Below are 18,785 nucleotides of genomic sequence, written 5' to 3' on the forward strand. Positions count from 1 at the left end.
AGTACTACTACGTGGGAAGAGCTCCTGTATGCTCCCCTGACACTAATAGGCACAGGCCAGAGACACCGTTTGTTTGTATTGTTCTCACTAAGCTAGAGGCTCCTTTAGGTCAGAGGATGCATCATATGCATGCTTATATCTGAAACAATGAGAAGAAGATGAAATATAAAGGCACTCCATATATATGAAGTGGATAAGCCACCCCATGTTGATTTCAAATGAAACAAGATTAATTGCAGTGAAACATCTTCTCCACACCTACATTGTCACCTCAAAAGCTCTTCCTGATCCTCACTCATTTTCCTTACTATTTGGCACAATTCTTAGGTGATGGAGTCAGGAATGAAAGGGAAGGAGCAGTGCTGAGAATTTCAAAGGATTTAAGTAGACCGTCTGTTCCTCTGTCCATCAAAATCAGGCATTGTTGGGTGGTAAATGATCTGACTGTGGAAACCAGATGCTTGTGGCCTAAGTAAACAGGGCAGGGATTTTAGAAGTACCATGTATAGTTGAGTTAAAAATCACTATTATCTAACATGTGCACAATATTTGGTATATTTGTGATTCAAAGGATCCAATTCAAACTGAGAATTTAGTGGGAACAATCTCAAAATGCAAAGCAAAAGTCAATAATACTTAGAAACCTTTTCTATCAAGCTTTAACCTTAGCAGTGAATCTGTCTAGATAACTCAGAGACTCTCTGGAATGCATGTGTGAATCTTATTTCCGAATATGAAAGCATTTGAAAACTTTAAAATATACATGCATGGCCTTCTTGCTTTTTTTTTTTCCCCTTTTCATTTTGTTGTTTTCCCTCTCCTCGAAGCTCTTTTCCTTTTTTTTCCACAGACCCAGGAACTTCCAATCATCCCTTGTTCCATGGTGGGCCAGAGAGCAAGAAGGCAGTGTAGGGTGGGGCGTGGGGGACAGATACGCTCACCTACATGCTATGCAACCATAACAGAGCCTGTGCAGGAAATACTATTAGAGGGAGAGCAAAGCCTAGAATTGCTGCCAGACAGTAGGTCACAGAGATTTATCAAGAGCAGGGCATCCAGCAAAATTACAGCCTTGGAATGCAAAGTATATACACACATACATATATACACACCTAGATAGACAGAAAGACGAAGTTGTTAAGTGCAGAAGTTTAATACCCACAACCAGTGGGTATGAATCTTTTTATGTTTTGTGAATGAAATCTGTAAACTTCTTCTAATAATTTTTTTAGAAGCGTGGTATTAAGATAGGGGAATAATGTGGAATTGTAAAATATGCTTGAGATTAAGCATCAGAAAATCAGGATTTTAATCCCAAACCAAACACACTGATTTATTAAATGACCTTTAGCGATAGAAGCTTCCTCTTTTGCATCTATAAAGCAGTGCTGATCAAAGAAGTTGAACCCACAAAGGATTGCCCCAAAGGGATACTGAGATGTGCCATGAAGAGGATAGCTGTTTTTAATAGGCAGTAGTTTCCCAACTCTGATTAAAAGTGAGCCCTCATGATATTCTGGCATCATTGGGGAAAGATTTAGAGACACTGGCTTCAGAATCCCTCCCTCCCTCTGTTTTCAGTCAAGAGCCAGTTTTCCAGAGGAGGTTCTGTTAAGAACCAGACAACTTCACTAAGCTGCACAGGTCATGGAATATTGCCAATACCAACTCATACACAAGACACGTGTATCACCAATCACACACTCTCTAAGAGCAATTCTTTAAAACCACTTATTGCCAGCCACATGAGATTATCTAAGATTTCAGCTAGCAGAGCAGTAATTTGTTATAGACCAGCACTAGAATTCATTTTCATATGCCAAAATGCTAATGTGAATGTGCAGAAAGAACCTTTGTCTCTGGGGGCAAAGGAGGCGGATCCATTAGTGTTCTTTCTTTTCTGCCCTACTTCCTTTTTATTTTCTTTTCTGCTTGGGGGTGAGTTATTTTGACATGATTATGCACTTTCATTCCAACATCCCAATCCGCTATTCCCTACCCTCGCCTGCCAAACCCCATCTATTTAGTCTATGTGTCTGTGTGTGTTTGTGTGTGTGTGTGTTTGTATGCATGCATTTTATAACTTTTCTGGCTAAATATTTCTCAGCACAGGTCTAGTAAAAATAAGGTTTCACACCCATGCTAACCTTGACACAAGAATCCAACTAATTTTGGAAGGACAGTCTGCTGTGTCATCTCTTTTTGGTGTGTGAATACTATACCCTGATGCTCTTTGATTTAGAATATTTATATGGCACTAAACACTATAAGGTAACTTGGAATCTCAGTTTCTTCTGTTGTGACTTTCTTAACAGTCGATATTCCTAGTGTTTGCTTAGGAAGGGAGGTCTGTGGATTTGGAGACTGTCATAAGCTATGGTACAGCCATTCCTAACACCTAGTCAAGGCTTCTGTGCTTGACCTATCAGCTATCAGCAGAGAAATCGTTAAGTTAATTGGTGGGATTGCCATGTAATCCAATAACATACCTCCTTCCTAGTATACAGTTATTTTTAAGTACAAATCAATGAAGTTAACCACAGATGTTTCATTTTGTTCACCTTATGAAAATGGCGTTCCTCACTCTCTACAGACTGGGATACAAATAAACATGTTTACTCTGACAATATAAAATCATACTGCTATGTTTATTCATGGATTGAATGGAAATATCCTGCAAAAATTATTTCATGCCATTCTTATTTCAGTATAGTATCTCTTGCTTCCTTACTGTGGTAGGTACAATACAAAGGACAACTGCATGTTCCTTGTCCCAAAACAAAGTACATATGTTCTAAAATAGAATTCTCCAATATGATAGCCGGGCTTCCCTTGTAGCTCAGTTGGTAAAGAATACGCCAGCAGTGCAAGAGTCTGCCTGCAATGCAGGAGAACTGGGTTCAATTCCTGGGTTGGGAAGATCTCCTGGAGAAGGAAATGGCAACCCACTCCAGTATTCTTGCCTGGGAAATCCCATGGACAGAGGAGCTTGGTGGGCTACAGTCTATGGAGTCACAAGAGTCGGACATGACTTAGCGACTAAACCACATATGACAGCCACTAGCCACATGTGGGTATTTAAATTTAAAATAATTAAGATGAAATAAAATCCAACAGTTCCTCACCTGCACTAGATGCTTTGAAAGTACTCAGAAATCACATGTGGTTGGAGACTACTACATTAAAAGCACATGTGTAGAGTATTTCCATCATTACAGAATGTTCTGTCAAAGAGCACTGTAAAATATTCTTTCTCTAAATTTGGTCTCTGCAGTTGTTCCTTCTACCTATTAAAAACACAAAATTTTGACCCATTTAAGACCCACTAAATCAGAATTTCTTGGGTGCAGCCTTCAAATCTGCACGTTAACAAACTTCTCAAATGTTTTCTACCTGCAGTGAAGTTTGAAAATGCTTCATAGAGTATGTCTACATATCCATTACACATCCACATATCAGTCAGCAAAATGTCACCAGATGCATTTTATCTTAAATAGTTTTACCTTGCTTGTTTCTGTTTTGTTATTTTTCTTCTCTTTCTCCTCACTGAACTGTGTCTCTCCTCCATGTTTTAGGGGTCATAAAGTGATTCCCATCAGGAGAATAATTTCTAAATTTTTTAAAAGTGATTTGCAAGAAGACTCATTACCTGTTCTTTTTGCTATTGACTGCATTTGTAAACATAACCAGAGACTAGAGAACAAAGCATAAGAACAGCTGGAGAAATTAAAAATTCTCACTGAAAACATCATGAATCATAAAATTCTTCAAATATTCTCTGATGCCCTTCTCCTTTTATCTGTTATTTGATTATTATATAACTAGAAAGTAAAAAGACAGGTAGAATCAGAGTCTGAGAGATGAAGGGACTCCTAGAAATTATCTACTTAATCCTTCTTGAATTATATCTGTACCATCACAGAATGCTCACATAGCTTCGGGTCCTACACTTTGCCTAGACAAAAGAATCACTTGTATTGGATCTGGGTATGGTTAGGAGGTTCCCCAGATGACTCTGATAATCTGGTAGATTTGGAAATCTATTATCTGGGCTATGATTGATCACTTCCAGTGGTCCACATTCACTCTCCTTCTTGAGGCTGGTACCTGATCATCAGAATTCTAAGAATACCCTTCCTAAAATGGAGTCGAATTCTTGTCTTTAAAACATCTTTCCCTGTGTTCTGGGCTTCCCTGGTGGCTCAGCAGTAAAGAATCTGCTGGCAATGCAGGAGATCAGGGTTCGATCCCTGGGTCGGAAAGATTTCCTGGAGGAGGGCATGGCAACCCACTCCAGTACTCCTGCCTAGAGAATCCCATGAACAGAGGAGACTGGCAGGCTACAGTCCATAGGGTCGCACAAAGTTGGACATGACTGAAGCGACTAAGCAGCAGCCACAGGTTCTAATGCTACTTTTTAAGGTTATATAGACTATGCCTAATTCTCCACCAAATACTCCTTTCACAAAACACCCTTCTCCACCTAATGCTACCTATCACATTCCTCTAGAGCTTTCCTCTCCCCTGGTTACATCTGACTATGACTTGCTTTTTGGAACCATTTTATTTTAGGTATGATTTTGTGTCATCTCATCATATTGGTCTCTTTCCTCCAAAAGATTTCCTGTTTCCTGTGTCCTTTTAAAATGTAGCACTCTGAATTGTTTTTTTTTTTTTTCTGTAAGTAAAGTTGATTCAACTTAAAATATTTAATTGCCATATTCTCATCACACAATACTTCCTGCCCACCAGGACCTTAGCACCCTTTTATGTGTATTCTTTTATCTCGTTACCCCTCCCAAATATCAAACATGTGTTCTGCTAATCCTTTACCACTGGTTATATCGTGGTGGCTCAGATGGTCAAGAATCTCCCTGCCATGCAAGAGGCCTGGGTTCAATCCCTGGGTCAGGAAGATCTCCTGGAGAAGGGAATGGCAACACTCCAGTATTCTTGCCTGGAGAATTTCATGGATAAAGGAGCCTGAAGGGCTATAGTCCATGGGATTACAAAGAGTTGACACAACTGAGTGATTAACACTATACATATTAAGTATATGTATATCTTATACATATCTCCAGCATTTCTTCCTTGAACCTCAACCCAAATTAGAAGGGTTTTATATGGCATCCTGCATTGTTTTCCTCAACTTTCAGGATTTTAGTAGCATTATCTGTTCCTTTCTGTGACAGGTAGAAAGGAACACATCTGATCAGTTCTGATACAAGTCAGTCCTAGAGATCTCTTTCCCTTCTTTCATTTTCTTTCCTACAGTGAGGAATTATAGGTTTGCTATCCCCTGCCTGGAAACTCTGAATGAGACTTAAAGAGAGCTGGAATTTTCACCAGTGTCCTAAATCATCATTATTAAGTCCAAAGAGCACATCCTGTGCAGGAAAATTGCAGCAGCATATGGGCAGCCCTCTGCACTTCATATGTTATCCATCACATTACAGAGTCCTGCCACATGTTCCTGAAGTGGCCAGGGAAGAGCTTGGCTCAGTGCTTGCTGAGTAGGGCCTCTTAATCTGTTTTACAGCAAATAGTTTTGCAATTACTGTGAGCATCATGGACCCAGCTGATATTTGAGCTTTGTCCTGACAAGTCTGTAGCAAACAAACATATGACACAGAGATAGTCCACTGAAATCAGTGGAAAAAAGAACTGGAGAAATGGAGAGTTTATTGGTTACAAACAGAGAAGGAAAAAAACCTTCAGCTTTCCCTTTGAAGAGCCGATTTATATATGTATGCACATACATATGTTTCAAGTATATATGTATGCATATGTTTCTAATATATATATACATTTCATATACACACATGTACACACACCTCTGTATTAATCAAATGATTATCAAGAATTTACTATCAATCAAGCAGTATTTTTTTTTTAAAGGATCATCAAAACTAAACTTCAGTGCCTGCCCCTCATGCAAATGTCTCATGAATGAGAACAGACACAATCAATTAACATGTGAGATAAATGTAAAATTATTACTACCACAAAACTTCACAGAAGTGTATCATGCCCTGAGTCTACAGGGGGAATTTTGTGTCAGGCTGATTAATAAGGGAAGGCATTTATGATGAGGTAACAATTGAGATCTGAGATCTGAGGCAGTGACGTGCAAACACTTTAATACTCCAAATGTGCATTTATTATGTGTGATTTACCTCTATGTGTTCTTGCCTATGGATATTTCAACATTTTCACAGCATAATTTACCTTTAATTTAGGTAAAAGCAAGTAGAAATAAAACATATTTTCTCTCTCTAGTCTCCAAACAACTGGCTTTCTTTCCTTATAAGGGGCACACCTCCTACTTTGGAGACCTCTTTGAGGCCATTGACAAGCTAAGTAAGCAAAATAAGTGGGGATGGGGAAGAAGATGTGTCAAGACCTTGAAAGTGGAGGGAACAAAGCATATTTGAAGAGCTGAAAGGAGACCTGTACAGATAAAAGGGAGAGGTCCAATTAGGTGAGACTCAAGAACTGCTTAGGTTCCAGATCAGGCAGGGCATTTGCTGAACACGTTGCTAGGTCATTAACCTGAGCCCAGTGGGAAGCTGTGAAAAGTTTAATCAGTTGGTGAGAAGATTCTCTTTGAGTTTGGAAAAGATTTTAACTAATTATGGAGAATGGATTTTACCAGAGCATGTTAAACCTCGAGCAACTGATTTTGTCAGTGAATGCATCATTTTTGAGAATACTCCTTGTGTTCCAAGCTTTGACATTAAAATGACTTTCTAAGCAAAATGTTAATTGTAGAATCTGACTGGTGGATATATGGGTGTTCACGATACAGACTGACTTTTCTGTATGTGTAAATTTTTTTCATGTTAAAACCTTGGTAAAAGTAAGAATATTTTTAAATGCCTTTCTAAATTAGTCAAGGTACATAATGTACCAAGTAACATAACCCATATAATTGAGTCTTTGGCCTGGCAGTTTCTTAAGGTTGGCCAGAGCATATTTCTGATTGACAGTTATCTAGATAGTGCTTATCATCATCATCAAGATCTGGATCACATCTCTCTTGGCATATTGCTTTATTGTCTGAAAATATATAATAGAACAGCGAGTAGGTGCTTTACGTGCTATAACTCTAGTAATCCTCACGACACTATGAGGTACATAAGTTCAGGAAAACTATTAAGCTGCTTATGTTATCGGTTATCATTATAGGTTATTCCAGCATATGAGCTGTTTTGGGAGATTTGTCTATTTTTTTGGAAGAAGCGAACACAGATTTAGAATGCTTAGATTGTTAAAACTCTGGTATGTCAGTTGGTTTCAATGCGCTCAAAACAAAGATTTGACAACAATTTTCTGTAAAATCTATCTTTGTTTTTCTTTCTCTTATGTGTAGAGCAAATCTACCAGATCTCGTTAGGCAAGGTGATGAATAAGTAGTTGCTGACTACTGTAAACATTAAAATTTGGACTAGGTTTTATTTAAAGGCAGTGTCAAAACTACTCTTAAAGAAATCTCATAAGAATAAATTAAGAATAAATTAATAAATTTATTAAGAATAAATTAAGAATAAATTAAGAATTAATAAATTCTAGGTGGAGTGCTTCTTTGACTCTGGAACTAGTTCTCAACCCTAAGCAAGAACTGAGAGAAGGACAATCTAATTTTCCCAATACCAATTCTTCTCTAAATAGTATGACAGCCCACCCATAGTTCTCTGTGATTTTGCCATCTCATTATGGTTCAGACCAGTTCAGTCTCTCAGGCATGTCTGACACTTTGCGAGCCTATGGACTGCAGCACACCAGGCCTCCCTGTCCATCACCAACTCCCGGAGTTTACTCAAACTCATGTCCATTGAGTCGGTGATGCCATCCAACCATCTCATCCTCTGTCGTCCCCTTCTCCTCCCATCTGCAATCTTTCCCAGTGTGAGGGTCTTTTCCAATGAGTCAGTTCTTCGCATCAGGTGGGCAAAGTATTGGAGTTTTAGCTTCAAGATCAGCCCTTCCAATGAACACTCAGGACTGATCTCCTTTAGGATGGACCATCTGATAAAAGACCTATTGTTCTCTGTTAAACCCACTAATGGTTTTATGTACCATCCTCATTCTATACATATATATATATGTATATATATAAATGTATTGATATATAAATGTATATGCACATATGTATATATATAAAATGTATTGACATATAAATGTATTTCATATATCAATATATCATATATATATATGTATATATATACACACACACACACACACACACACACTGCTGCATTGGAGTTGGGAAAATGGACTATAGTCCATTTAGTAAAATGGGACAATTTGAAGATTCTAGGTTAATCTTATTCTTTCTCCTTAATCATTGGAACCATTATCAGGAAATGTGTGTGGCCTCTCCAGCTCCAATGCTATTTTCACCCTTGAGTTCTTTTACCTAGTCAATTTACTATAGGGATAGCACAGCTTGATAAATCATCTCTTAGGAAAAAGCAAGCCTTCCAAAGCATGTGGCATAATTTAGAGCCATTATTCAGAAGAAATCCTGCAGACCTGAGCTCCTAAATATGGAGTCACTCTCATTTTCCAGTAGTTGGAATGAGTCATTAGCTAAGTCATTGAAGGTGCAGTCTGAGAAATCCCTTGAGTTCTCAGGTGGTCTAGAGTGGCTGAAAGATAACAGAGGAGCTTCTGCTTTAGGGGAATGTGGGCAGAGCAAGAACTCAAACTTAAAGGAATTTTGTAACAGTGGTTAAAGTGATTCTAAACGGTCAGAATTTTTTTTTTTTTTTTTTAAGAAAAGGATCTTTCTCCAGTTTAAACATTTTCCTATTTATATATCTTCAGTGTCTGTCCTTTTTAAGCTATAAAAGATGGTTTAAAAAATTATCCATAGTATCTTGGAAAAGTAAACACAGATAATATTTTGGCATATGTACTCCTAATCTCTTTAAAGCATTGATTGGTGCATTGATCTGAGACCATGCTCAGAGGCTCTTCTTTAACACAGATACTGTTCAGGAGTTTCACAGTGTGAGACAAAACCAGTGTGATGGAATACAGAGATTGGATTTTAGTCCACACTTTTCTAATTTTGTGTTTATAACTTGAATTTTGTGTGTTGTGTATATATATTTATTATGAACCTTAGTTTGGGATCATACTTTCCTGTTTTGCTGAATCAGTAAATTGGATTTCATGATTTCTGGATCCCCCTACAGGTTCCACCTCAGAGTATGTGTAATTTCACCACCATTAGAATTTTTTTTTTTTTTGATTTTAAAAAAAATGTTTATTTTTCATTTATTTATTTATTTTTTTATATAAATTTATTTATTTTAGTTGGGGGCTAATTACTTTACAATATTGTAATAGTTTTTGCCATACATTGACATGAATCAGCCATGGGTTTACATGTGTTCCCCTTCCTGGACCCCCCACCCACCTCCCTCCCCATCCGATCCCTCTGGGTCATCCCATTGCCCCAGCCCTGAGCCCTTGTCTCATGCATCGAACATGGAATGGTGTTCTGTTTCACATATGATAATATACATGTTTCAATGCTATCCTCCCAGAACATCCCACCCTCACCTTCTCCCTCAGAGTCCATAAAATTGTTCTATGCATCTGTGTCTCTTATTCTGTCTCGCATATAGGGTTATCGTTACCATCTTTCAAATTCCATATATATGCATTAGTATACTGTATTGTTGTTTTTCTTTCTGGCTTACTTCACTCTGTATAATGGACTCCAGTTTCATCCATCTCAGTAGAACCGATTCAAATGTATTTTTTTAATGGCTGAGTAATATTCCATTGTGTATATGTACCACAGTTTCCTTATCCATTCGTCTGCTGATGGACATCTAGGTTGCTTCCATGTCCTGGCTATTATAAACAGTGCTGCGATGAACATTGGGGTACACGCGTCTCTTTCAATTCTGGTTTCCTCGGTGTATATGCCCAGCAGTGGGATTGCTGGGTCATATGGTAGTTCTATTCCCAGTTTTTTAAGGAATCTCCACACTGTTCTCCATAGTGGCTGTACTAGTTTGCATTCCCACCAACAGTGTAAGAGGGTTCCCTTTTCTCCACACCCTCTCCAGCATTTATTGCTTGTAGACTTTTGGATAGCAGCCATTCTGACTGGTGTGAAATGATACCTCATTGTGGTTTTGATTTGCATTTCTCTAATAATGAGTGATGTTGAGCATCTTTTCATGTGTTTGTTAGCCATCTGTATGTCTTCTTTGGAGAAATGTCTGTTTAGTTCTTTGGCCCATTTTTTGATTGGGTCGTTTATTTTTCTGGAATTCAGCTGCAGAAGTTGCTTGTATATTTTTGAGATTAATTGTTTGTCTGTTGCTTCGTTTGCTATTATTTTCTCCCATTCTGAAGGCTGTCTTTTCACCTTGCTTATAGTTTCCTTTGTTGTGCAAAAGCTTTTAATTTTAATTAGGTCCCATTTGTTTATTTTTGCTTTTATTTCCAATATTCTGGGAGGTGGGTCATGGAGGATCCTGCTGTGATTTATGTCGGAGAGTGTTTTACCTATGTTTTCCTCTAGGAGTTTTATAGTTTCTGGTCTTATGTTTAGATCTTTAATCCATTTTGAGTTTATTTTTGTGTACGGTGTTAGGAAGTGTTCTAGTTTCATTCTTTTACAAGTGGTTGACCAGTTTTCACAGCACCACTTGTTAAAGAGATTGTCTTTTCTCCATTGTATATTCTTGCCTCCTTTGTCGAAGATAAGGTGTCCATATGTGCGTGGGTTTATCTCTGGGCTTTCTATTTTGTTCCATTGATCTATATTTCTATCTTTGTTCCAGTACCATACTGTCTTGATGACTGTGGCTTTGTGGTAGAGCCTGAAGTCAGGCAGGTTGATTCCTCCAGTTCCATTCTTCTTCCTCAAGACTGCTTTGGCTATTCGAGGTTTCTTATATTTCCATACAAATTGTGAGATGATTTGTTCTAGTTCTGTGAAAAATACCATTGGTAGCTTGATAGGGATTGCATTGAATCTATAGATTGCTTTGGGTAGTATACTCATTTTCACTATATTAGTTCTTCCAATCCATGAACACGGTATATTTCTCCATCTGTTTGTGTCCTCTTTGATTTCTTTCATCAGTGTTTTATAGTTTTCTATATATAAGTCTTTTGTTTCTTTAGGTAGATATATTCCTAAGTATTTTATTCTTTTTGTTGCAATGGTGAATGGTAGAATTTAATTTACATAAGAATATCGAATCGACCACGTGACTCCTCCCCTCCCCACTTCCGTGTATCTAGATGCTTAGAACAGTGAGCCTGGCACATAGATGTTGCTCGTTCAATATTCGTTGATCAATCCATTGCTACAATAAAGCACTTAAGTGGAGATGTAGTCAATAACCCAAGGTATACAAGCTTAATTTACTACAGCTAAGGCACAATGTAGCCAAACAGTTGAGGCAGTGCAGTGTCATGGTTAAGAGGACAGGCCCGGAAGGCAGATTGCCTGAGTGAATGCACCAGCTCCTCCACTGACTAGCTGTGACCTTCTGTGCATTCCTTTGTGTAAAAGTGACAGTTTAAATATCAGACTATGGGTAAGCGATACAGACAAATAATAGAGTAATTATTAGGAATAAGTGAGTTTATACGTGGAAAGTGCTTAGAAGCGTGCCTGCCACATAGTAAAGCTCTCAATAAATGTTTGCGAGTGTTCTAATGTGTATCAGAAGTCTAGGGAATGATAATAACCCCCCAAAATAAGTCCCCACCGAAAGTTTTAAACATAATCCAATTCAAATAACTTACACCAAGAGTTTATGTCAGACCTGATCTGGGCCAGGAACTAAACAAGCTTGGTGCGTGTATGTTTAGTTACTCAGTCTTGTCTGACTCGTGGTAACCCCATGGACTGTAGCCTACCAGGCTCCTCTGTCCATGAAATTCTCCAGGCAAGAATATAGGAGTAGGTTGTCATTTCCTTCTCCAGGTCTCCTGTAGGGGAAATTTGAATTGGACGCCTCAAGTCCAAGGGAGCACCCCAGGCATATTCATTATTAGTGTTCCTCTTCTTTGTAAAGCGCTTCTGATGGCCAGATTGTTTGATTGTGAGCCATTCAGGGCCATTGCTCTTCTGATCTTAACATGTCTAATATGCACCCCAAAGATCTTTCTTTCAGGATAGATGAAACATTTCCCATTTTTATAAGCTTTATAACACCAAAACGTAAAAGACACAAACAAATTCCAACAAAAACGACACAAACAGATTCCAGCATCAATGCATACAGATGAACCAATCCCCCGATAGGGTAAATACCCTAAATCTTTGTGACCTGGGGGGCAGGGGGTGGAATCAGTGTCTGCCAAAGGAAAAAAGAATCCTATCTGCTGAAAATGAATAAATCATATTATACACAAAACTAGAAACTTCTTTCACATTTTGTATAGCAAAAAAAAAGAAAAAAGAAAAAAATTACATCTAAGGTGGGATTTGAGTGTATACCCTATAGAACAAATGAACTAATTCCAACTAGGCTACCCACCCCCACAAGAACTAGCTCCCAAATAAACCGGTTCCAACTGGACCATTTCCCAAGCTTGGTGTGGAAGAATGAAGTCCAAGAGTTATCTTAGACTAGAGGTTATAGTTGTTGAGTAGGCCCGAGTTCAGGTTCACAGAGGTCAGATAAACTAGAAAGGAAAGAAGAAAACTTGGAACAGAAATATAAGGAAATTATTCTTCCTTTGTTCACCAACTAATTGCTCGTCTCATTATGGCTAGAGTCTTATGTCACTTCTGGAACTCTCATTGAAAAAGGAATATATACCTATTCAATCTTTTCCATGTATCTAGAGGCTCCATGATCACATCAAATTCCCTTTCAGGCTCTAGGCCTTTAAATGTATTGGCTTTGCTTAGAATACCCATTCCATGACTTACGCTGTTAGCTCCTATACATTTTAAAAGCTCAGTTGACATGGTACCATTTCTAGGAAACACCTTCTTTCTGTGTCTTCTTCACTTCAGCTCAGGCTCAGATAAACAGAAACCCTCCTTTGAAACTCAGTGGCACACTATGCATATAGTCGTCGCCCTCTGTTGCAATGCTTATAAATTCCACTCGTGCTTTTTTGTCTTCCTCATTAAGTTGTAAGATTCTTGATGCAGATGCCTTTGACTTTCAGCTCAGTATCCTCAGGACCTGCCTTTGCTCAGTGTGAGAAAGGATTTTGAAATAACAGGATTGAAAATGGGCCGTGGGCAGGTAAAAACTCTGTAAGTACTACTTGCGGCTGCAAAATAGGCTGTGGCGTATTCCCTCCCTCATCTGAGATTCTGTAGAATACCCTTTCAATCCCTAAAGCAGATCCAATGGGGCACTACCTGGAAATACTTTATGACTAAAAGACAGTTTACTTTACATATGCTAAAGTAGTGAAATTGCATTTCTTATTATATTTTGCAATTTAGATTTCTACTTATTCAGCAAGTTTCTCTTCTCTCCAAATTAATTTTTATTATACCATTACATCCTCATATTTTTCCTTTATATTTTAAAACTTGCTTGAACATTTTTGGGTCAAATTAAAACTGCTTTTTCCCTCTCTTTGAGCATATTCAGCCCTTGAGATAGATAGCTATATGCCTCTTTTCATCACATCTTTAATCATTCTGACTTCTATAACTGCATCACTTATCTTCAAACTCCTTTTCTTGGCCCTCAACCCTCTTCAAACTATTATTCATCTCTAGCTTTTCTTTGGCCTATCTTTTTTTTATTGATAATAGATACTGGTTTTACTTTTCTTTCTGCTACCATGTAGTTGGTCTTTGAATTACTTCACTTAAAGCATTTATTTGCAGTTTCAAACGTCATAATGGCATTGCTGAAAAATACTCCTCATTTAACTTGAGGCTTTTAAAATTTCTTTAAACCAAATATCTAAGGATATTTAAGTCAACAGGTACAGACATTACACTCAATTATCAAACAATAGATACAGTCTACTAGAGGGGAAAATAATTACCTATTTTATGAATTAAAGATCTATTTATACATTGGGAATTTTAAAAAGAATGTGTTTACTTGAATAAATTCCAGGCCTTGATTTCTTGTCTTAGCTTAATTGAAAGTGATGACTAAGCCCAGGCCCCTGATGTGAAAAGCAAGTGTGTGAAATTAACACTAAGACACTCATGAGGTCAGAAGAGTATAATTTACTAATTAAAGCACACTGAATGGCTTTAGTGAAGTTACATACTTTTGAATCAGTTTTGTACCTTCAGTTCAACATTTTATATCACCTAATAATTGAACATGTTAATTGCAACCAGACTAAGTAATGAAGTTATTTCTTTTCATATGTATTCTGAGTAATATTCAGCGCTATAGTTAGAAAGATATTTGCTTTTTCAACAATGTGTGTGTGTGTGTGTGTGTGTGTGTGTGTGTGTGTGTGTGTGTAGCCTTGTGGATATACAAGGCATTTTCATATAGCTCTCAGCTGCTGAAGTCAGTATGTATACTAGAAATTCTTCCAGTCACTCAGAGAACCCCCCCTTTTAAAAAATGATATTTATTCAAGAGCCCCATCAAAAAAGGAGTGCATCACCATCACAACAAAGTCTCCTTCCCTGAGATCTTGCCGAGTAACAGTACATATTCAGATAAATGAACCATTGAGTACTGTCTGTAACAGCAACAGCTGCCACCTCTCAGATAACGCTGAGCTGCCCAGCCCCCATTGATGAGAAAATAGGCAGGCACTAAGTCGAATTTTTAGAGATGTGAAGTCTGCTGAATACCCGTTGAAAGAGAGCAAAATGTGCATTAGACCTCGCTGACAAATGCCCAAGGTGCAATCTCTCAAACAGTTTTGCAGACCAACAAAAACAGGAGTGAAAGGGATTATCTCCATCCTCAAATTTTCAACATGGTCAAAGGGACTATAAAATCCTTCTGGTGAGCAAGCCAGGTTAAATGGTCGGGAACAAATGCTTCTTTAGTCACAGGCCAAGCCTTTCAGATTTGTTGTAATTTCCTGTTAGGGACAGCGAAGGCAGTCCACAACCTCCATTCCTATCCTACCCTGCTTTGCAGCTCTTTTCACCAAACTGTTTTCTCCTCCTCTTTCCTTTCTTCCAGCACAGATCTAACTTTACTGCAGGGTCTCCTAGAGCCTGCATTTTGAGGGCATGAGGGCCATGTTGTGATCCATTCACCACAATTCTGCACCTAACCCACTCTCCAGAGAAGTAAATATGTACTCAAACTGCTAACTGTAAGCATAATTGGTGACTAGTGGAAGGTTCAACAGAACACTAACAACAGCTCGTTAGGGGTGAATTGATGATCTTATGCAGTCATTTGCTCTGGGCTATGTCACAGCATAGCAGTGGGCCTCCTATTATAACTAGTCTTTTCATGTCCTATGCTATTTTCTCTATTGACTTCTGTGATTGCAGATAGCAGAGAGGAGGTGCTGTTTTCCAAAATCTTTTTCATGTTTCTTTTGGAACATAACTGGAGACTATTGTCTGATATCAGTTACTCATTTATTCTGCGTTTGGAATAGACCCCTGTCTGTTTACCAGTCACATGTTAAATCACTGTGACAGATGCATTTTAAAAGGCAAGGAGATTACATGCAACAAAGATGTTAGATGGCTTATCATGTTCTGGTGTCATTAAGTCACTAGGACTTATGGATATAAATTTGCCACATGGTTAGAAACTGCCTTGAACTTATTAGATGCTCAGTGTCTCCTTCTTAAACACTAGTTTGCTGCTGCTGCTGCTAAGTCGCTTCAGTCGTGTCCGACTCTGTGCGACCCCACAGAAGGCAGCCCACCAGGCTCCCCGGTCCTTGGGATTCTCCAGGCAAGAACGCTGGAGTGAGTTGCCATTGCCTTCTCCAATGCGTGCAAGTGAAAAGTGAAAGTGAAGTTGCTCAGTTGTGTCCAACTCTTAGCGACCCCATGGACTGCAGCCTGCCAGGCTCATCCATGCATGGGATTTTCCAGGCAAGAGTACTGGAGTGGGGTGCCATTGCCTTCTCCGAACACTAGTTTGAGTCCTCCCCAAAATAACTTCTTTTATTTGTAACTGGATGTGACTATAAATGTAATGTAACCAACATCTTTATGTTGTAGCAAAATATAAGGCTTTTGCACCAAAATGTAGGAAAAGTGAAGGCAAATTTCTCTCATTGTTCCTCTCTTTACTAACTTGGGCTCTTCCTAGTAGTCATAATCCAGAGAAGAAGAGCAAGAATCACCTGTGTGACATTATCTAAGCATTACTTCAGGTCTGCCTGGTGAGTCCCCATTTCATTTAAAAGGAAATTGGATAAATGGTTGATTTGTATAAACTATCAATATACAATCAAATACAATTCCTTGTTCTTTGTTTTCTGTTGTGGTTGTCATTGTTTTTGTTTTTTCAATTAGCTCTGAGGGTACAAATTTGAACACTATTTACAAAATTGGTACAAAATTGAACACCATTTGAACACAGCTGAAGAAGGATATGTTTTTGCAGAAAAAAACATCAAGTATCAATATATGATGGGGGAAAAATATCAAAAACTGCCACAAATCTCTAAGAATAGTGTGAAGTCAGGATTAGGTAAACTATAGGGAAAATATATAAGGATAAAGAAGTATATATTCGTGTTATCAGGTTAAGTGTAAGAATAAAGGAGAGGTAGGCTAGAACAAAAGGAGAAGAATAGAACCACTTTCCCATTTTGAATTTTCCATTGGGTAGCAGAAAGATTTTCCAACTGGGAAAGATGAAGCTCAAGACACATGGAAATAATGAGAGCATCTAACTACCTTCAGTTAGTTCAGTTTCCCTTGGACAGATGAAACATGCTCCAGTTCAGTTCAGTTCAGTCGCTCAGTGGTGTACAACTCTTTGTGACCTCATGGACTGCAGCATGCCAGGCTTCCCTGTCCATCACCAACTCCTGGAGCTTGCTCAAACTCATGTCTATCGAGTTAGTGATGCCATCCAACCATCTCATCCTCTGTTGTCCCCTTCTCCTCCTGCCTTCAATCTTTCCCAGCATCAGGGTCTTTTCTAAGGAATCAGTTCTTCACATCAGGTGGCCATAGTATTGGAGCTTCAGCATCAGTCCTTCCAATGAATATTCATGGTTGATTTCTTTTAGGATTGACTGGTTTGATCTCCTTGCAATTCAAGGGACTCTCAAGAGTCTTCTTCAACACCACAGTTCAAAAGCATCAATTCTCCGGCGCTCAGTTTTCTTTATAGTCCAATTCTCACATCCGTACATGACTACTGAAAACCATAGCTTTGACTAGATGGACCTTTGGTGGCAAAGTAATGTCTCTGCTTTTTGCTATTCTATCTAGGTTGGTCATAACTTTTCTTCCAAGGAGCAAGCGTCTTTTAATTTCATGGTTGCAGTCGCCATCTACAGTGATTTTGGAGCCCAAGAAAATAAAGAAAAGCCCAAGAAAATAAATATGCTCCATGGCCTGCTGATAAAATTTTAAAAAACCCATTGAGGGATTTTTGAAAAATTAAAGACAATGGACTAGAAGACTAGAGATAGTAAAACTGGGCCCCAATTTTTTGAAAACGAGTAAAGTGAATATCCCAAATCATATGATATAGAGCCTGAAATGACTAACTTAATTGTGAGAAAAGAAAGTAATAATCACATAGTGATAACAACTATGACCTAAGATAGGATCACTGAAAAAAAAATATGTCTAAAAATATGTTCAGTTAGACATGTGCTCATGTGCTCCTGTATCTTACAAAAAACTTAATTAGAAGAAGGGAGTGTATGTAGCATAGATGAATGTTAGCAAAACATTGGAGAATGTATGCCTTGATACCACTAGTGACAGAACAAATTTTAATAAAGCTCAGTTCACCTAGAAGGAATTTCTTAAGGTTTATTGTATCAGTGTTTCTGTCAATGGATTATATAAGGATATAAAGAACAGAGACTAGGTATGTAGCAGAAATCGGGATGAGCTTATATAACATACTAAATAGCAGATATAGAATTTTAAATGCTTTCATGAATTTAGAATAATGATACAAATCTCAGAAAAAAAAGATAGTTTATGTCAAGTTTACCATTTTTTGTATGTGCAAAAATCTTTGGTTGTCAAATTGACTGCAATTTCAATTCAAATCAGTAGTCTGATTGAAGTTTTGTTTAAAAAAAAAAAATAAAGGCAAACAGGTTACCGTAGAATTAGTCGGGTGGGGGGCGGTGTGTGGATAATGATCCAGTTTTACCTCTTGACCATGAAACACTGAAATCCATGGTTTGACAGAACCCTGAAAAGTTGTTTAGTTTTTTTTTAAATGATTCGTATGATTTGTGTCATTCTAAATCATTTGAATCATTCTAAATTCCTGAATTTCCTTCAACACTTCTAACAAGTTGTGTTTCAATCTCTTCAACACCAGAAAGGCCATTCCATTTTTGTATAGTTAAGACTGTCATAAATGTCTTCTTTTGAACCCAAATTGATTTGCCTTTAACTTCTACTGAGTAGATACAATCCTGTTCACTGGAACCACATAGAAAATTCCCAAAGAAAAGCGTCTCTTCTGTTAGGATTGCCATTCATTCATACAAACACATGATTACTATTTCAATTGATGTGTTAGAATTGGTGATGGGAGGAAATATAAGACTTCTCTGCACTCAAGAAGGCATTTTGTCTAAAATGGTACAACGTATGATTGACTCATATTGGGCTTTTTGTCAGCTGCTAAGCTATGTCTCACCTGTTTTACCCATGGAAATAG

The 18,785-nt window shown here is 38.0% G+C and overlaps 1 protein-coding gene across 8 annotated transcripts in view; it reads left to right on the plus strand.

Annotated features, from left to right (window-relative positions):
- The window catches only part of LSAMP (limbic system associated membrane protein), a 1,066,465-nt gene that overhangs the window by 681,033 nt on the left and 366,647 nt on the right, over positions 1–18,785 (plus strand). The window contains exon 4 of one of the 8 annotated variants that reach the window (XM_081539183.1): positions 13,168–13,258. The exons of the other annotated variants lie outside the window; for them this stretch is intronic. Within the exon in view, the coding sequence (XP_081395309.1) occupies positions 13,233–13,258 (26 nt within the window). The 5' untranslated portion in view covers positions 13,168–13,232. The remainder of the gene's footprint in view (positions 1–13,167; positions 13,259–18,785) is intronic. 8 annotated transcript variants of the gene reach the window in all.

Source organism: Giraffa tippelskirchi, chromosome 2, assembly GCF_054371585.1.
Source record: "Giraffa tippelskirchi isolate mGirTip1 chromosome 2, T2T-mGirTip1v1.2.pri, whole genome shotgun sequence".
Lineage (NCBI taxonomy): Eukaryota > Metazoa > Chordata > Mammalia > Artiodactyla > Giraffidae > Giraffa > Giraffa tippelskirchi.